The sequence below is a fragment of the Elgaria multicarinata genome, chromosome 1 (assembly GCF_023053635.1).
Source record: "Elgaria multicarinata webbii isolate HBS135686 ecotype San Diego chromosome 1, rElgMul1.1.pri, whole genome shotgun sequence".
NCBI classification, from domain to species: Eukaryota; Metazoa; Chordata; class Lepidosauria; order Squamata; family Anguidae; genus Elgaria; species Elgaria multicarinata.
This window is the reverse complement of record NC_086171.1, coordinates 7,265,174-7,286,265: the sequence shown is the minus strand read 5'-3', so window position 1 is coordinate 7,286,265 and position 21,092 is coordinate 7,265,174. Positions and strand designations below refer to the sequence as shown.

The 21,092-nt window shown below is 45.0% G+C and overlaps 1 protein-coding gene across 3 annotated transcripts in view; it reads left to right on the top strand.

Annotated features, from left to right (window-relative positions):
* Window positions 1–21,092, top strand: part of LOC134396270 (7-alpha-hydroxycholest-4-en-3-one 12-alpha-hydroxylase-like) — a 67,363-nt gene that overhangs the window by 3,951 nt on the left and 42,320 nt on the right. Inside the window, exon 2 of one of the 3 annotated variants that reach the window (XM_063122710.1) lies at window positions 10,209–11,901. The exons of the other annotated variants lie outside the window; for them this stretch is intronic. Within the exon in view, the coding sequence (XP_062978780.1) occupies window positions 10,231–11,772 (1,542 nt within the window). The 5' untranslated portion in view covers window positions 10,209–10,230 and the 3' untranslated portion in view covers window positions 11,773–11,901. Of the gene's footprint in view, window positions 1–10,208; window positions 11,902–21,092 lie in introns of those variants that run through there. 3 annotated transcript variants of the gene reach the window in all.

Genomic DNA, 21,092 nt, shown 5'->3' with positions numbered 1-21,092 from the left:
TTTTTTGTTTAGAGCAGCTCTTCCCCAACCTGGTGCCCTCCAAAGGTGTTGGACTGCAACGACGGAGCAGGTAAGAAACCCCACCCCCTCCTGCCTGGCCCTGCTGCCAGGTAAGCCCCAACCCACTTACGTGTTCCATCGTCACTGGGCCCGGGCTTGAATTGAGCACCCTGGTCCATCCGGAAGCTCAATTCAAGCCTGGGCCCAGGGACAAGGGAGCAGGTAAGCAACCCCCTCCTGCTTGGGCCCTTTGTGCAGCGGTGGAAGCAGGTCCAGGTAAGGGGCCAGGTGGGGGGTGTTCTTACCTGCTCTGTCGTTTCCTGGCCCAGGCTTGAATTGAGCCCCTGGGTCCACCCAGAAGCAAGGCTGCAAGTGTGGTCTTGCTTCCCGGTGCACCCGGTCGCTCAGTTCAAGCCCGGGCCCAATGACGACAGAACAGGTAAGTGGGGTGGGGTAGGGGGGGGCTTGCCTGGAGGCGCCCCCCTACGTTCCCCATCTTGCTGTCCCAGCATTCCTGACCATGGGACATACTGACTTGCAATGATGGATCGTCGCAGTCCAACACCTTTGGAGGGCACCAGGTTGGGGAAGGGCTGCTCTAAACAAAAAAAGAAGTAGGTGGCTCTAAGTTGTTCGTCATCAGTTTTCCACAACCCCACAGTCACCTCTGCATATCCTATTCTCCATCCTGTCCTCATGGTTTATCTGCTTTGGCAGAATGAGAATTTCACTGGTACTTTCTGCCTCCTTAGGGAGGATGTGGCGTTAAGGCTGGCGAGCCTTAACTCCCAATTTCCCCGCTTTTTGGTGCTTGGTGGGAAAGTGTACATCCTTAACGTTGTTTTATAAACCGTAGGTTTTTTGTTCATTGAATTTCATGGCTTTTTGTAAAGGATGACGAGAGCCCTGCCCTCTTTTAAATGCGGTTACTGTAGTATAGCTCCTGCAGCTTTCACTGTTGTGATGAAGAGGAGATTTCACCAGGTTCTCCATATATACAAATGACACCTGGTGAAATTCCCTTTTCATCACAACAGTGCAAGCTGCAGGAGCTACACTAGAGTAATCAGATACAAAAGAGGTCAGGGCTTCTGCAGCTTGCACTGTTGTGATGAAAAGGGAATTTCACCAGATTCTCCATATATACAAATGACACCTGGTGAAATTCCCTTTTCATCACAACAGTGCAAGCTGCAAGAGCTACACTAGAGTAATCAGATACAAAAGAGGTCAGGGCTTCTGCAGCTTGCACTGTTGTGATGAAGAGGGGATTTCACCAGGTTCTCCATATATACAAATGACACCTGGTGAAATTCCCTTTTCATCACAACAGTGCAAGCTGCAGTAGCTATACTAGAGTAATCAGATACAAAAGAGGTCAGGGCTTCTGCAGCTTGCACTGTTGTGATGAAGAGGGGATTTCACCAGATTCTCCATATATACAAATGACACCTGGTGAAATTCCCTTTTCATCACAACAGTGCAAGCTGCAAGAGCTATACTAGAGTAATCAGATACAAAAGAGGTCAGGGCTTCTGCAGCTTGCACTGTTGTGATGAAGAGGGGATTTCACCAGGTTCTACATATATATATAAATGACACCTGGTGAAATTCCCTTTTCATCACAACAGTGCAAGCTGCAGTAGCTATACTAGAGTAATCAGATACAAAAGAGGTCAGGGCTTCTGCAGCTTGCACTGTTGTGATGAAGAGGGGATTTCACCAGGTTCTTCATATATACAAATGACACCTGGTGAAATTCCCTTTTCATCACAACAGTGCAAGCTGCAGGAGCTACACTAGAGTAATCAGAGACAAAAGAGGTCAGGGCTTCTGCAGCTTGCACTGTTGTGATGAAGAGGGGATTTCACCAGATTCTCCATATATACAAATGACACCTGGTGAAATTCCCTTTTCATCACAACAGTGCAAGCTGCAGTAGCTATACTAGAGTAATCAGATACAAAAGAGGTCAGGGCTTCTGCAGCTTGCACTGTTGTGATGAAGAGGGGATTTCACCAGGTTCTACATATATATATAAATGACACCTGGTGAAATTCCCTTTTCATCACAACAGTGCAAGCTGCAGTAGCTATACAAGAGTAATCAGATACAAAAGAGGTCAGGGCTTCTGCAGCTTGCACTGTTGTGATGAAAAGGGAATTTCACCAGATTCTCCATATATACAAATGACACCTGGTGAAATTCCCTTTTCATCACAACAGTGCAAGCTGCAGTAGCTATACTAGAGTAATCAGATACAAAAGAGGTCAGGGCTTCTGCAGCTTGCACTGTTGTGATGAAAAGGGAATTTCACCAGATTCTCCATATATATATAAATGACACCTGGTGAAATTCCCTTTTCATCACAACAGTGCAAGCTGCAGGAGCTACACTAGAGTAATCAGATACAAAAGAGGTCAGGGCTTCTGCAGCTTGCACTGTTGTGATGAAGAGGGGATTTCACCAGGTTCTCCATATATACAAATGACACCTGGTGAAATTCCCTTTTCATCACAACAGTGCAAGCTGCAGGAGCTACACTAGAGTAATCAGATACAAAAGAGGTCAGGGCTTCTGCAGCTTGCACTGTTGTGATGAAGAGGGGATTTCACCAGGTTCTCCATATATACAAATGACACCTGGTGAAATTCCCTTTTCATCACAACAGTGCAAGCTGCAGGAGCTACACTAGAGTAATCAGATACAAAAGAGGTCAGGGCTTCTGCAGCTTGCACTGTTGTGATGAAGAGGGGATTTCACCAGGTTCTCCATATATACAAATGACACCTGGTGAAATTCCCTTTTCATCACAACAGTGCAAGCTGCAGTAGCTATACTAGAGTAATCAGATACAAAAGAGGTCAGGGCTTCTGCAGCTTGCACTGTTGTGATGAAGAGGGGATTTCACCAGGTTCTACATATATATATAAATGACACCTGGTGAAATTCCCTTTTCATCACAACAGTGCAAGCTGCAGTAGCTATACTAGAGTAATCAGATACAAAAGAGGTCAGGGCTTCTGCAGCTTGCACTGTTGTGATGAAAAGGGAATTTCACCAGATTCTCCATATATACAAATGACACCTGGTGAAATTCCCTTTTCATCACAACAGTGCAAGCTGCAGTAGCTATACTAGAGTAATCAGATACAAAAGAGGTCAGGGCTTCTGCAGCTTGCACTGTTGTGATGAAAAGGGAATTTCACCAGATTCTCCATATATACAAATGACACCTGGTGAAATTCCCTTTTCATCACAACAGTGCAAGCTGCAGTAGCTATACTAGAGTAATCAGATACAAAAGAGGTCAGGGCTTCTGCAGCTTGCACTGTTGTGATGAAGAGGGGATTTCACCAGGTTCTACATATAGATATAAATGACACCTGGTGAAATTCCCTTTTCATCACAACAGTGCAAGCTGCAGTAGCTATACTAGAGTAATCAGATACAAAAGAGGTCAGGGCTTCTGCAGCTTGCACTGTTGTGATGAAAAGGGAATTTCACCAGGTTCTCCATATATACAAATGACACCTGGTGAAATTCCCTTTTCATCACAACAGTGCAAGCTGCAAGAGCTATACTAGAGTAATCAGATACAAAAGAGGTCAGGGCTTCTGCTGCTTGCACTGTTGTGATGAAGAGGGGATTTCACCAGGTTCTTCATATATACAAATGACACCTGGTGAAATTCCCTTTTCATCACAACAGTGCAAGCTGCAGGAGCTACACTAGAGTAATCAGATACAAAAGAGGTCAGGGCTTCTGCAGCTTGCACTGTTGTGATGAAGAGGGGATTTCACCAGATTCTCCATATATACAAATGACACCTGGTGAAATTCCCTTTTCATCACAACAGTGCAAGCTGCAGGAGCTACACTAGAGTAATCAGATACAAAAGAGGTCAGGGCTTCTGCAGCTTGCACTGTTGTGATGAAAAGGGAATTTCACCAGATTCTCCATATATACAAATGACACCTGGTGAAATTCCCTTTTCATCACAACAGTGCAAGCTGCAGTAGCTATACTAGAGTAATCAGATACAAAAGAGGTCAGGGCTTCTGCAGCTTGCACTGTTGTGATGAAAAGGGAATTTCACCAGATTCTCCATATATATATAAATGACACCTGGTGAAATTCCCTTTTCATCACAACAGTGCAAGCTGCAGGAGCTACACTAGAGTAATCAGATACAAAAGAGGTCAGGGCTTCTGCAGCTTGCACTGTTGTGATGAAGAGGGGATTTCACCAGGTTCTCCATATATACAAATGACACCTGGTGAAATTCCCTTTTCATCACAACAGTGCAAGCTGCAGGAGCTACACTAGAGTAATCAGATACAAAAGAAATCAGGGCTTCTGCAGCTTGCACTGTTGTGATGAAGAGGGGATTTCACCAGGTTCTCCATATATACAAATGACACCTGGTGAAATTCCCTTTTCATCACAACAGTGCAAGCTGCAGTAGCTATACTAGAGTAATCAGATACAAAAGAGGTCAGGGCTTCTGCAGCTTGCACTGTTGTGATGAAGAGGGGATTTCACCAGGTTCTACATATATATATAAATGACACCTGGTGAAATTCCCTTTTCATCACAACAGTGCAAGCTGCAGTAGCTATACTAGAGTAATCAGATACAAAAGAGGTCAGGGCTTCTGCAGCTTGCACTGTTGTGATGAAAAGGGAATTTCACCAGATTCTCCATATATACAAATGACACCTGGTGAAATTCCCTTTTCATCACAACAGTGCAAGCTGCAGTAGCTATACTAGAGTAATCAGATACAAAAGAGGTCAGGGCTTCTGCAGCTTGCACTGTTGTGATGAAAAGGGAATTTCACCAGATTCTCCATATATATATAAATGACACCTGGTGAAATTCCCTTTTCATCACAACAGTGCAAGCTGCAGGAGCTACACTAGAGTAATCAGATACAAAAGAGGTCAGGGCTTCTGCAGCTTGCACTGTTGTGATGAAGAGGGGATTTCACCAGGTTCTCCATATATACAAATGACACCTGGTGAAATTCCCTTTTCATCACAACAGTGCAAGCTGCAGGAGCTACACTAGAGTAATCAGATACAAAAGAGGTCAGGGCTTCTGCAGCTTGCACTGTTGTGATGAAGAGGGGATTTCACCAGGTTCTCCATATATACAAATGACACCTGGTGAAATTCCCTTTTCATCACAACAGTGCAAGCTGCAGGAGCTACACTAGAGTAATCAGATACAAAAGAGGTCAGGGCTTCTGCAGCTTGCACTGTTGTGATGAAGAGGGGATTTCACCAGATTCTCCATATATACAAATGACACCTGGTGAAATTCCCTTTTCATCACAACAGTGCAAGCTGCAGTAGCTATACTAGAGTAATCAGATACAAAAGAGGTCAGGGCTTCTGCAGCTTGCACTGTTGTGATGAAGAGGGGATTTCACCAGGTTCTACATATATATATATAAATGACACCTGGTGAAATTCCCTTTTCATCACAACAGTGCAAGCTGCAGTAGCTATACTAGAGTAATCAGATACAAAAGAGGTCAGGGCTTCTGCAGCTTGCACTGTTGTGATGAAAAGGGAATTTCACCAGATTCTTCATATATACAAATGACACCTGGTGAAATTCCCTTTTCATCACAACAGTGCAAGCTGCAGTAGCTATACTAGAGTAATCAGATACAAAAGAGGTCAGGGCTTCTGCAGCTTGCACTGTTGTGATGAAAAGGGAATTTCACCAGATTCTCCATATATATATAAATGACACCTGGTGAAATTCCCTTTTCATCACAACAGTGCAAGCTGCAGGAGCTACACTAGAGTAATCAGATACAAAAGAGGTCAGGGCTTCTGCAGCTTGCACTGTTGTGATGAAGAGGGGATTTCACCAGGTTCTCCATATATACAAATGACACCTGGTGAAATTCCCTTTTCATCACAACAGTGCAAGCTTCAGGAGCTACACTAGAGTAATAAGATACAAAAGAGGTCAGGGCTTCTGCAGCTTGCACTGTTGTGATGAAAAGGGAATTTCACCAGGTTCTCCATATATACAAATGACACCTGCTGAAATTCCCTTTTCATCACAACAGTGCAAGCTGCAGGAGCTATACTAGAGTAATCAGATACAAAAGAGGTCAGGGCTTCTGCAGCTTGCACTCCCTCGCCCGCCGCGTGCTCACTTACCTCCCTTCACTCACCGCCCGCTCCAGGCTTCGAAGCCAGGACGCTGGGGTTGGAGGCGGAGGCTTTAGAGTAACCCACCCGCGAAAAGACACTGACAATATTTGCTAGAGGAGGCAGCCATTTTCTCTCAATGTTCCAATATAGCTGATATAGTAAGAATGATGGAGACAAGCTGGAGAGGTTCAGAGGAGGGCACCCAGGATGATCAGGGGTTTGGAAACGAAACTCCATGAAGAGACTGAAACAACTGGGCATGTTTAGCCTGGAGAAGAGAAGATTGATGGAACCAGTTACTTAGGGAGGTTGCGGCCTCTCCCACACTAGAGGCCTTCAACAGGCAGCTGGAGAACCATCTGTAACGTATGCTTTAGGGTGGATTCCTGCATTGAGCAGGGGTTGGACTCGATGGCCTTATAGGCCCCTTCCAGCTCTACTATTCTATGATAAAAAATGAATTGCTGTGATTCAGGGGGCTATGACAGTTTTGTTCGTTTATTTATAAGGGTGGAAACGGTACAGTAACTTTCAGAATTGTATCAAACTTATTCTCAGCAGCTATTCAGTGCCCCAATGTATAGCTGAACACCTAGAAACTTATTCCATTGACAATGTGATCCAGACATCCCATGATAAAAAGTTGGCATGAAATATTTTTTGCAAAACTAGCAATAAATCATTATTTATTATTACATTTATATACCTCCCCATAGACAAAGCTCTCTGGGTGGTTTACAATACATTTACACGTATCATACCTCATTACTTGAATATAAGGTTTAAATAATATCTGAACCTGGCCCAATGGTGCAATCCTATGCATTTTTAGACAGAAAACTAAAAATCCTACAACTCCCAGCATTCCTCAGCCAGTCTTGCGGGTTGGGGCATGCTGGCAGTTGTAGGCCTCACCCCCTCTCAACATGCATAAGATTACACCCTTATGGATTTAAGAGTATTTCTTCATCTACCCCAGTGATGCTTCCAGTAACAGGATGCAAAAAGAGAAAATATTTTCAATGTATTATTTTAATTATTATTATGCCCAACATGTTTCAGAATGAAGAGCTCATTAACTTTTGTAAACTGCCCAGAGAGCTTTGGCCATGGGGCAGTATGTAAATGCAATAAATAAACAAATAAATTAATCAGGGGGTAATCTTTACAATCCCAAATTCTAGGAAGCGGATAAGCCAGCTTCTAGAGATGTGATCCAGACCTCTTCAGAAGGAGGAATAGTGTTAATCCAGACCTCTTCAGAAGGGGGAATAGGGTTTTGGTCAGTCTAAATTGTCTCCAGGGTTCCCTTACTCAGTTCCTCAGATCACAAAGAGCGCTTTGCCACGGATTCCTATGGACAAGTATGGTTCCTCTATAGAGCTCAAACATGTCTAAAGTGTCCTATTTTTAAAGAAAGACTGTATTTTAAAGAAAGCCTTCTCAAACCTTAGAGAAACAGCCTTTTTTTAATCTTTAAAATAAAAAAGGCTGCAAAGGGAGTCTAGAAGGATCACGGTGGTCTATGAAGTAATGTTTCCTGAAGGAAGAATATTGCCACAGTTAAAACTGAAGTTCTTAAATAAATAAATAAATAAATAAATAAATTATTTTAACTTAATTGCTTTTCCTTCACCTAAGCAAAGATGAGGTTCTAATACAATCTCCAGTGGAAAAGAAAGAAACGGCCACTATATTCCTGCATTGAGCAGGGGGTTGGACTCGATGGCCTTGTAGGCCCCTTCCAACTCTGCTATTCTATGATTCTAAATACTGACATTTCTGCTGCAAACTAATGCCTGCTTTTGTTTGTTTTAAAAAGAAAGTCTGAATCATTTTACTTAGAATAGAAAAGGATGGAACTGCAAATAGCCTAAAACTGTTTAAAATTAATATCTAGACACACAGAACCATAGAACAGCAGAGTTGGAAGGGGCCTACAAGGCCATCGAGTCCACCCCCCCCCCCCGCTCAATGCAGGAATCCACCCTAAAGCATCCCTGACAGACATCCCTGACAATGTCTTAAGAGAAATATTTTTATAGAGTTTTATCCATACACACACCCAAACTCCCCCAGTAAGACTTCGAGATTAACACTGCAAAGGCTGGAATCTGTACAATTTTCAAGCGTGCAAGCTAAATACAGTTCACACCAGCACCCATGTACCTGCTTTTGCAGTTGTCTTGCTACTGCTGCTGCAGCACAGAGCTACCAGCTTTAGACATTGTTGTTTTGCAGCAATCCTTTGCAAACCACCATGTGAGTTTAAGGGGGAAATTGCTTTTTTTTTTTTTTTGCAAATTAAGCACAATTAAAGCAGGAAGCATGAGAGTACTTCACAATAAAAGCTGATTTTAAGGTGGAAAACTTCTGAGTCCTTTGCATGCAATTTGCAGTGATTGCAAGGTATAGCGCTGGTGCAATAAAGCTCTTAAGCAGCCAGCCCCCTACATTCACCTAGCCACCATCCCCCCCACCCACCCCCCTCAGTCTTACCTTCTAATTGCTTCTTCTCCTGCTTGCTTGCAGCTTTCTTCTTCTTCTTCTTCTTCCCCTGGGCCTAGGCAGGGAGTGGGGGGGGACGCTTCCAGGAAGTCCCAGAATGCGTCCCACAGCCCCCTCCCTCAGCGTCGATGGGGCCTTGTACTTGCTCTGCACAATCTTGCAGGCAAAGTACAAGGCCCCATCGAGGCAGGGAGGGGGCGGAGACGCTGGGAAGAAGTCCCAGAATGCGTCCCCCAGCCCCCTCCCTCAGCGTCGATGGGGCCTTGCACTTGCTCTGCACGATCTTGCAGGCAAAGTACAAGGCCCCATCGAGGCAGGGAGGGGGCGGAGACGCTGGGAGGAAGTCCCAGAATGCGTCCCCCAGCCCCCTCCCTCAGCGTCGATGGGGCCTTGCACTTGCTCTGCACGATCTTGCAGGCAAAGTACAAGGCCCCATCGAGGCAGGGAGGGGGCGGAGACGCTGGGAGGAAGTCCCAGAATGCATCCCCCAGCCCCCTCCCTCAGCGTCGATGGGGCCTTGCACTTGCTCTGCACGATCTTGCAGGCAAAGTACAAGGCCCCATCGAGGCAGGGAGGGGGCGGAGACGCTGGGAGGAAGTCCCAGAATGCGTCCTACAGCCCCCTCCCTCAGCGTCGATGGGGCCTTGCACTTGCTCTGCACGATCTTGCAGGCAAAGTACAAGGCCCCATTGAGGCAGGGAGGGGGCGGAGACGCTGGGAGGAAGCCTGGGCCCAGCTGAGGTGAACTCCTTGCGCGGCTGCAGGCCCGGGTGCTAGAAGGAGGCCCTGCCCCCCCCCCGAGGATGGCCTTGCTTGCTCCCAAACTCTCTCCCACTCACTCCCTTCTCCCCCTCCCTCCTTGGAACCTGAGGCGCATGCGTGAGCTTATCGGAGTCCCATAGGCTAACATTGGACGCAAATAAATTAATAAAAAATCAACGGAAGCAGATATTTTAAAAAGAAAGGCCATTCCATCAATGAGGAGGACAGGGGAACACAATCCCATCAATGGATTGCATAGGGAAGCTTCCAATTGAGCGCTATAAGTGAGCAAAAAAAACATCGCCAACCCAGAAGTAAAACAAAGCAGATCATGACAGACATACTTTCCCCCCCTTTTCTGCTTTAAACTCCCACCCAGCCCTCAATATTGCAGAAATCTCCCTGAAACGCGCAGGGAATGTAAAGCCAGCATTTCTTTCTGGCAGTACCGCGTTTCAGAAAGATTCCTGAAATATTTTTTATTTTAGGCTGCTAGGTTGACCCACCCCCCAGCAATTCCATTTAACATGGCGGAATGCTCGTTTTACTGACGGCCCTTAACTACAGGAATGATGACTGTGATTCCTGTAATAAGGCAGGATATCAATATTTTCATGAATAAATAAATAAATAAATAATGGAACAGGAAAACTGCAACTGCCTGTACCTGCTTAGAAATGGGATTAGATCACCCCACCCTGATGTGCCATCTGATTGGTTGATTCATATAAACCTGTGGATTCATTTATTCTTTTGCAGTGTTTCTTCCATCACATCAGCAATGACTCTCTGGGAGACTGTGCTTTGCACTTTCTTAGTGTGCCTCTTGGCAACCCTACTTGGCTTACTCCATCAAATAGGAGCATTTCGCAAGAGGAAACCCAAGGAACCCCCCTTGGAAAAAGGCTTCCTTCCATGGGTCGGACACGGGCGAAGTTTCATTCGGAGCCCTATAGAGTTTTTGGAAAGGATGCGGAAGAAACATGGGGATATTTTCACAGTTTTGCTCGGAGGCAATTACATGCATTTTTTGATTGATCCTTCTACTTATGAACCCTTAATGAAGGTATCAAATCAAGGGCTGAGCTATAGTAAATTTCCATCAATGGTGTTACGTAATATTTTTAGCCTTCCTTTCACAGAATCTCTGCTACATATTTTTAAAAAAATCAGTGATAAGTATCTCAGAGGGAAGTATCTACCTGTCCTGAACCAGGTGATGATGGAGAAGTTGAAGTCTGTGATTCTTCTCAATTACGATTCAGGTGAGGGGAAAAGATCTTGGCGGCAGGAGGGAGTCCTCCACTTTACCTACAAAACTGTCTTCCAAGCCTCTTTTCTGACTTTATTTGGCTATGAGCCACACAAAGATGTAGACAGCAAAGAAAATGCTAAGGAGAATCAAATAACACAAGGTGGGAACTTCTCTGAAAATTTTGAGAAATTTGACAGTTTCTATCCCCATATGGTCACCGGCATCTTAGACCCTCTAAGCAAGAAGGAGATAGAGAACTTGAAGAAGTACTTCTGCGACATTCTCTCAGTAGAAAAGTTGTATCAAAGGGACGGCATCAGCAATTGCGTAGCTGAGCTAGATCAGCATATGGCTGAGACCGGGATGACTGAAAAGATGCGGACTCAACTTCAGCTGCTGCTTCTCTGGCTATCTCAAACTAACATTGTCAATGCTTCTTTCTGGATTCTTTTCTATCTCCTGAAATATCCAGAAGCAATGAAGGCAGTGAGGGAAGAAGTGGAGAGAGTTCTAAGAGAGACCGGTCAGGAGGACAAGACAGGCGGCCCCTTCATCAGCGTGTCCTTGGATATGATCAAAACTCCTCTTCTGGACAGTGCAATAGAGGAAACTCTGCGCTTGAATGGGTCTATTTTTCTCTCCAGAACTGTGATGCAGGAAATGGATATTAAGATGGCCGATGGCAAAGAATATACTCTCCGGAAAGGTGATGATCTTGTGCTTTCGCCTTTTCTTGCACTGCAAACAGATCCAGAAATCCACCCCGACCCTCACACATTCAAATACGACAGGTTTGTGACCCCAGATGGGATAAAAAAGGAGTTCTACAAGAACGGGAAAAAGCTAAAGTATTACAGTATGCCTTTCGGTGGTGGAACTGGACTTTGTCCTGGGCGATTTTTTGCTGTTAATGAAATGAAGATGTTTGTCTTATTGATGCTGGCCTACTTTGACATGGAACTGGTTAATGCAGAAGCAGAAATGCCTACGACAGATGTAAGAAGACATGGGTTTGGAATCACAAAACCATCTCCTGATGTTCAGTTCAAATACCGATTGAGAGTCTGAAGGGAACGTCATTTAAGCTCAAATCCTCTGCACAGTGCCCTGGAGTCAGCCCTTTGGATTGCTTCCAAGAAAATATGCATAGGATTGCCCTATCAAACCTGGTTTTTATTTTGAACTAACATGTGGGCTCACAGTTAAATTCTTTTTCTTCTTCTTAAAAATATTATTTTATAAATACAGAGTTTTTTGGCATGTCTATACCTAAGGAAGGGAGGGGGAGGTTCACACGATATGATGATCGTGAGATCCTCCCCCTCAGGCCTCACGTGGCATGCGATGTCCCAGGAGGAAGAGGATGTCGCGCCTGCATTTTTGTTTTTTGTTTCTTTATTGAAAATAAGCGCACAAATGCTCCATCGAAAAGGTTAGTTTTTTTAAAAAAAATCCCGCTCCCCACCCCCATCCCGATGGACATGGAGCTCCTGAATAGCTCCGTGCCCCATGCCCAGTCCCCTCTTCCTCATGTTTACTCCTGAGGAGCCATGAAGAAACCAGGATGGCTGCCCACAGCTCCTGTGGTCTCAGGACAATCCCAAGACATCCCTCCCTGCCGTGGGATACTCTGTGCATCATGTGGACGCATAGGGATGATTCCGGGGCGATCCCTGGGATATCGCCTGATCTAGACATGCCCTTGATCATAATGCAGTATGAGGGCAAAGAGAATTAAACCTGGCTTTCGTAGTAATTTTAGCTGGCAGTTATTTACTTTGTGAAGTTCTGAGTTTTGTAAAATATTAGCTCATATTCAAAGGTGTCTCTTCTGAGGGTGGAGTTACGAAAAATGAAAATAAGGGTGAGGTCCAAAAGAAGTGACCATGTTATTTTGTAATTATGAGAGGAGAACAGTTTCCTGTAGCTCTTGGCTAACCTGGTTATGTTGCATATGGTTCCCCTGTCAGTAAATGTATGAAGTCGAGATGAGACATACATGGCCACTAGCTTAGGGAGAGGTTCAGTGGAGCAGTAGTGAGCTCCAGACAGGCATACTACCTTGTCTGATCATTTCTTGAACATTGGACCAGAGTCTTTGAAAGTTCATGCCGTGATAAACCGACATTTCCCTAGATGCCAGAACACAGGTGTCCTCATTAAGAGCACAGTGACAACTCTAATCAGTTGTACAAATCCCCCCCCCGTTTAAACGAAAATCTGTTTTCATTCCTCATCAATGCCTGAAGTAACTGATCCTACAAACAGTGGTAATACTAAGAATAATACTTTGCATTTATTGAATGCTTCAGAGAGAGGGGAATTAACGTAGGAGTGGATATAGTCTTTGACCTGGAGTGTAGAGCCACTGTGCAGTTATGGATCTTACTGTGGATCTTGGGAATGGACGGGCGCAGGGGTGTGTGTTATCACTCTCTCCCAGGTTTACTTACCTCACAAGGTTGTTGTGAAGAAAATATAGCATACACGCACACAACTAATGACGAAGCATCCAGCCTACATCTTTTTGTTATAATAAATTTCTTAGTCTTTAAGATGCCATGTGTTTCTCCTTTTTTAATATAATCCCACTGACTATGTTGAATTGTTTTTCTAATTTTCTGGCTTTCCACTTATTTTTTGTATTTACATTTCAGTTGTTTTAAGCCTTTATCCCACCTCCACGTTCTTTCTGGTTCTCCCTCGTATTATCCCACTTCGGATATATAGCATTTATAGATCGTATGAAAACTTGCAAACTTACACCTGTGCACTTCTAAGTCCCAAGCCTCTTACATGTCTCCTGTAGCATGTTGCTATTATCCTATTGAGGATAAAAAAAAATGTGGCTGGTTTTGCCATAGCCTCTACCCATTGGTCTCCTTTGCACCTCCCCTTACAGTTCATAGGTTGGTGGTAGTCAGAAAACTCCCCCTCCATTCACCCTGTTGGAAAACCTCACTCCCCCTTCCATGAACTGCATGCAATGGTGTGATAAAGCTCAGAGAAGAAACTGCAACGCTTCTGGCTAAACGCCTCTGTTCTCACCAAGCCTGATCCCTTCTGTCTCCTTGGGATTTCTCAGAAACCAAGCAGGGGATCTAGCCAATTCCACTGCAATGTGCATCCTCAGCCTCTTCTGTTTACCTAGGCTATTGCCCCATGTGCAGGAGAAAATGCTCTTTTGCAATCCTCCCCCCCCCCCCATAAAGGTTTCTTTTTTCTTTGGCTGAAAGCTGTGAAAGCTTCCCGGCACATTGGTGTATGTGTGCGTACATGTGTGTATGTGCACGAATGCGCACCTGCCCAGAGCAATGCAACAGGGCTCCTCCGTTCCTTCCTACTAGTTGACTATGAGCTCTGAAGGGCTTGAGGGAGGAAATTTAAAAAATCATAACAAATCAACGGATGACCCAATCTGAATACAATTTGGTTTGCTGAAATATCTACTTAAGACCTGCCACTGTGTCATGATCTGGGGTGTAGGTGGCAGGGTCCTTAGCCAGGAATGCCGGTGCTAGGATGGACAGAGACGGAACTGGCGTGGGTGGTTGGAATACTGGTGGTGCAAGCTGGGGTGAGTCATGAGTCTCTGGTGGCAGAGTCCAACAGAAAGCCAGAGGCAGGAAGCAGATCCACAAAACAGGCACAAGGTCAGACACAGGTTCAGAATCCAAGCAGGGGCAAGAGACAGAATCCTCTCAGGGCTCAGCTACAGCCATCTCTGAGTTGTGTCTTCAGTCTAACTCTGTCTCTAAGAGATATGCCAGCCAGCCAAAGCCACAAATCTATCTATTTTCCTCTGGTATGCACTTCAAATGTTCTGCATTGCATCCCACAAGTGCAGTCACAAGTGTACAAAGGGAAGTGGAAGGGAAGTGGTAGCAAAGCAAAGCAAAGATATGCCAGGTTCCAACATTTGCAGCAACAGGGCATCCACAAAGAAGAGAGCCCCTCTCTCGACTGGCACCTTACTGTTGGCCATGAGAGTTTTTCTCTAAAGATGACCCTTCATCGCCCAAGATGTGGAAATTTGAGAAAAAGGCCTCTGGCCCATTCTGTTTTGCCCTGGGGGTGGCTTTGACTGACCTCTCCTTTCCCACATTTTGATTTGTGGATGCCTTGCCTCTGCTGAACTCCAGGTACCTGACTGCACACCAAATCTGCAACAGGAAAGGTGCCCTGCTTGCCCAGGACTTCTTACCTAAAGACTGGAGATCCCTTAATGCCAAGGGCTGAAACTGCTCAATGTGCAACACCCCAAAGAGGAGGTTTGACAACCTGAGTTTGAAGGATATGGTTCCAGCAGTATTAAAACAAAATAATTTTAAAACTTTGAACTTTTAAAAAAATCCTAAAGAAACACTGGATGAAGAGATCTGATTCAAACTTGGCATGGCTAAATCTCTCCTTAAGAGCTATCATTGTGCCAACTTTCAGCCCTTTTTCCTCTAAAAATGTCATTTAAAAATAATAATTTTAAAACCTCAAACTTTAAAATAAAATCTTAAAACTCAATGGATCTGTTTCAAACTTGGCATAGCTAATGTCCTTGTTAAGAGTAATCATGGTGCCAAGTTTTATCTCTTTAAAAATAATATTTTTTAAAAAATAATCATTTTAAATCCCCAAATTTTAAAAAAAATCCTAAAATCAATGGATAAATGGATCTGTTTCAAATTTGGTATGGCTAAAGAACTACCTAAAAGCTATCATAGTGCCAACTTTCAGCTCTTTATCTTAAAAAAATGATGGAGTTATAACCATTTTTGTTAATTCCCATTGGATTTGCTCTTTGGAAACATCCGGATTAAACCTCCCCCTCCCGGATTTGTCATAAAAAAACTGGGCAAATCCAGTCATAGGGTCACCCTATCCTATACTGTCCATTATATAATTCGTCCAGGGCTAAATTAATTCTCCCTTTCCAGACCACCTTAGGAGGCCAATCAGATATATTAAAATTAGATGGCTGCTGGCTGATGTGGACAAATTCATCAGCTATAGGATAGCTTTATTTGCGCTCGCTGTAAGAAAAAGAAGAGCAGTCTTTCTAAACCACACCACTGTCAAATCCTAAGGGGGGGTGTTAAACAGAAGGAATGTTCTAAATCCTGGTCATTTTATTGTATTCTTGTTTTAGTGTATCAAATGTTTCTCTGTTTTATACTTGTGTGCTTTGTGTTTGTATTGTGATGGCCATTGGCTACAAACAATAAAATCTTGAGACCTAAATTTGAAGGGGTGTATGGATTTTGTCTGAGAGCTCTGTGCATTTAGGGGCCATGGCTTTTTGTGAGTGAAGGGTTTAAGCTTCCTCCCCTCCAGATTTTTTTTTTAAAAATCCATGTATTTGATTTTTAAGGAATTTTTACTCCTTGAGTCCCTATCTGACTTCATAAGGTGACACAGCCACTTATAGAGCCTCAGAGCTGATCAGAAGTGATGCATGCTGGGACAAGAAATCCTAACTTCAAGTATAACTTCATAGCATTTGAGCTACTGGTGACTGACCAAGAAAGAGATCTTGGGGTTGTGTGGACATCTCGATGAAAACATGCCTGTTGTGAAAAAAAGAGAAGGGGAAAAAAAAGGTAAATTCCATGGTAGGCATCGTTAGGAAAGGAATTAAGAATGAAGTTCTCAATATCACATTGCCTTTATACAAATCTATGTTGACTGAACTTAGAATTAGGCGTGTGCACGGACCCCCCGCTCCGCTTCACTTCCAGATCCGCGATTTTCAGATCGGCCCGCTTCGCTCCAACCCCCGCTCCGCCCATGTCCACTCCACTCCGCTGCGGAGCTCCGGATCTGGATCGGAGCTCTGTTTCCCCCCCCCCATAGGCTTGCATTAAGCTAAAAAAGTATAAAACTTTTTTTCTGTGAAAGTTAGAAACCTCACGTTTGGCACCATGACACCCTTCATCAACGTGTCCTTGGATATGATCAAAACTCCTCTTCTGGACAGTACAACAGAGGAAACTCTGCACTTGAAAGGGTCTGCTCTTCTCTTCAGAACTGTGATGCAGGAAATGGATATTAAGATGGACGTTGGCAAAGAATATACTTTCCAGAAAGGTGATGATCGACTGCTGTCGCCTTTTCTTGCACTGCAAACAGATCCAGAAATCCACCCTGACCCTCTCACATTCAAATATGACAGGTTTGTGACCCCAGACGGGATAAAAAAATGAGTTCTACAAGAATGGGGAAAAGCTAAAGTATTACAGTATGCCTTTTGGTGGCAGACCTGCACTGTGCCCTGGCCGATTTTTTGCTGTTCTAGACTGATCTAGACATGCCCTTGATCATAATGCAGCCTGAGGGCAAAGGGATTCAAACCTGGCTTTCGTAGTTATTTTGGCTGGCAGTTATTTATTTTGTGAAGTTCTGAGTGGAAGACATTTTGTTAAATATTAGCTCATATTCAAAGGTGTCTCTTTTATGTGTGGGGTTACGAAAAATAAAATAAACGCTGAGGTCCAAAAGAGGGACCATGTTATTTTGCAATTCGGAGAGGAGAACAGTTTCCTGTACCTCTTGGCTCACCTGCTTATGGGCTCCATCACACCAGCGATTTCTTGCACGCTCCCTGTGAAGGACGGCCGCCCTGTTCAGTTAGTTCTGCTCAGTCTGGCTGCGGCCTCTGGGCCAGGAGGAGGGAGTTTCAGGGAACAGCTCATGGCATGGGTAGTACTCCAGTTTAGCTGGAGTAGCCAAGGTCATGCTAATTGGGGTGTTGATCTGTTTCAGTTGTGGAAACGGCCTGGCGAGGGAGAGGGTGCCAACGACCCGAGTGGGGCATAGGACTGGCTAAAGTGAGTCACAAGGCCTGGGGGCCTGGAGAAGCATAAAGAGGTGGGCAGCCAGGGGGGCAGCCGTCTTCTCTGAACATACGTGTACCCAAACTCTCTCCCTTGCAGTCATTCACTCTTATTTGCCTGCTACCTCACTTTGCCTATGTGTAAAATGGGTTCCCTGGTCTCCCATTTCGCTTTAACTTAAATGTTGGAGAAGTGGTCTTGTCTATAAATGCCTTTCTCTGTGTTATGACACTGCTCTCTATTGGTTCTGGGAAGATACTATGCTGCAATTACGTCACCCAAACACATTCTCTCTTGCAGTCACTGACTCTTATTTGTCTGCTGCCTGAGTTTGCCTGTTTGTGAAATGGGCTTCTTCCCGTCCCACATCCCTTTGCTTTCACCACTTGCTCTGTTATCCCCACCTGCCTTGGGAAAGAGCTGCTACTCTGTTTTAATTACGTTTTCCTGTGTATGGTTTTAGGAAAGTTCAGAAATGTCCTGTTCTGTTCTTCTGCCAGTGTTGGATTGGTGCCTGCCAAGGCACAGATCCCTGTGCAGGAGCAGGAAGCTGCATCCAAACAACTTTATGCAAGGATCTATGCATACACACACATCAGCGCTAGTTCAGGGAGCCCAGAGAGTGAAGTTCAGAAGGATGGGGTCAAGCTCAAGAAGCACGAGAAACACTGTTCTAGGCAAAACCAAGTATAAATCAAAGGTGAAAAATATTCTGGAACATCATACATAAAACCAGTGAATGAAATATAATGCAGTATGCTGTGAAAACACATGTGCAATGAACTTCACATTAAGATGTTATGTATAATAGGTTCGTCTTAATTGTGTGCTGTGAAATTAGACATGTGACCAAGGCCATGTTTGGGTGGGCACGCCCCCTTTGGGGGCTGGGCATGTTGGTGGGCACGCCCCTTTGGCGGCTGGGCATGTTGGTGGGCACGCCCCTTTGGGGGCTGGGCATGTTGGGGGCACGCCCCCTTGGGGGCAGCCATGTTGTCCTCCTTTTTGGTTTCCAAAATAAGGTCACCCTAGGCACAGCCAATACCCATGCCATGAGCTGTTCCCTGAAACTCCCTCCTCCTGGCCCAGAGGCCGCAGCCAGACAGAGCAGATCTAACTGAACAGGACCGCAGCCCTTTGGGGCCGTCCTTCACAGGGAGCGTGCAAGAAATTGCTGGTGTGATGGAGCCCATAAGCAGGTGAGCCAAGAGGTTTAATATGTGATCTAATCCCACTTCTAAGCAGGTACAGGCAGTTGCAGTTTTCCTGTTCCTTTATTTATTTATTTATTAAAATATTAATATCCTGCCCTATATCTCAATGATCTCAGGGAGGTGTACAGCTAAAATAAAACATATAAAATAGATGAAATATACAATTCTAAAACAAATTAAACCGTTACTATGTTAAAACTTACACAAAATTTTAAAACAGTAAAATCCATTTTAAAGATGACAGTGTGCAGGCTGGTGGATTTCGCCATCAAAGGCCCTGTCAAAAAGCCATGTCTTAACCTGGCACCGAAATGAAGCCCGTGCTGGTGCCAGTTGGGCTTCCAGGGGGAGGGCATTCCACAGCTGGGGTGCCACAAAAGAGAAAGCCCTCTCTCATGCCCCACCATAGCATATATCTTGCAATGGTGGGGCACAGAGAAGGGCTCCTGCAACAGATTTCAGGTCTAGGGCAGGCAGATCTAGGGAGAGGCTCTCCCTCAAGTATCGAGGTCCCAAGCAGTTTAGTGCTTTAAAAGTCAGCATCTTGAATTTTGACCGGAAACGTATTGGCAGCCAATGCAACTCCTTTAAGACCGGGGTGATATGGTCTCTATGAGATGTTCCAGTCAGCAATCTAGATGCTGCATTTTCCACTAGCTACAACTTTCGAGTCGTCCTCAAGGGCAGCCCCACATAGAGTGTATTGCAGTAGTCTAATCGGGAAGTTAGCAGTGCATGTATTACTGTGGCTAGTTTATCCCTTTCCAGGAAAGGCCATAGCTTGTGGTTCAGCCAAAGCCAACCCCATGTACCCTGGGCAACGGAGTCCACCTAAGCCTCCAGGGACAAGGATGGATCTTGGAGTATTCCCAAGCTATGCACGGGCTCCTTCAGAGTGAGTGTAACCCCATCCAGAACAGGTCACTTCCCCAATTCCTGGACTCGGGAACCACCAACTAACAGAGCTTTTCTTATCAGCTTCAGTTTATTAGCCCTCATCCAGCCCATTGCAGCCTCCAGGCACTGGTCCAGCACTTCTCACTGCCCCAACTGACTCTGACCCTTTAGCCCCCTCCCCCAGTGTTGATGGAGCTTTCTACTCGGCCTGCTCAATCGCGCCGGCCAAGTAGAAGGCCCCATCGAGGCAGGGAGGGGCAGGGACGCAGCCTCCAGCCCTGCCTGTCACCTTGCATTGCTCCGAGGCCTTTCTTTGTCAGCGCCAGCGCACCAGCAAAGAAAAGCCCCAGATGTGCGACAGGAGGCCACGGGCGGGACTGGGGACCACGCCTTTCCCTGGTAAATTGGGGGCCAATCCCGGTTGCCCCGGAGATCCCCGTTTCTCCGGAGGTCTCCGGGGTTTTACGGGTCATCTAGTCACCCTACATGGGGTCATCCCATGAAGCTGATGGGTGGTAGATCCAGGACAAATAAAACAAAGTGCTTCTTCACACAGCGCATAGTTAAATTATGGAACTCACTAACACAAGTTGTAGTGATGGCCACCAATCTGGATGGCTTTATAAGGGGGTTGGATAAATACTTGGAGGCAAAGGCTATCCATTTCTGCTAGCCCTGATGGTTGTGTGCTGTCTCCAGTATTTGAGGCAGTAAGCCTGTGTGCACCAGTTGCTTGGCATCATGGGTGGGAGGGTGCTGTTACACCCTGTCCTGCTTTGTTGGTCCTTGGTCAACAGCTGCTTGGCCACTGAGTGAACAGAGTGCTGGACTAGCTGGACCCTTGGTCTGATCCAGCATCAGGGCACTTCTTATGTAGAACAAAGTCAAATGGGAATAAAGGTGGATCCTTCTCCCAGCACACTGAGATAACGAAGGTTAACCCTTGCTGGGAAAATAGATTTCTGCTAATGTCATCTCCGGTGTCCTGCATATAAACACATTAGGTTGATGCCAGAAAAGTTTGAAGAATAATTACAGGAAACACGGTCGTGTTTCCTGTAGTTAAGGATGGTCAGTAAAAAGATCGTTCCACCATGTTAAAAGGAGTTACTGGGTGGTGGGTCGACCTAGCAGCCTAGAATGAAAAATATTTCACCAATCTTTCTGAAACAGAGTACTGCCAGAAAGAAATGCTGGTTTTAAATACCCGGCGCGTTTCAGGAAGATTAGTAAAATATTGAGGGCTGGATGGGAGTTCAAAAGACAAAACAGGGGGGAAGCATTTCTGTTTCAATCTGATCAGACATGCTTTCGGGTTGGCGACCATTTTTTTACACACTAATAAAGCTAAATTGGAAGCCTCCCCATGTAATCCACTAGTAGGATTGCATTGTGCTATCCAGCCCATTGATGGAATGGCTTTTTTTTTTCCAAAAGACCATTCCATCAA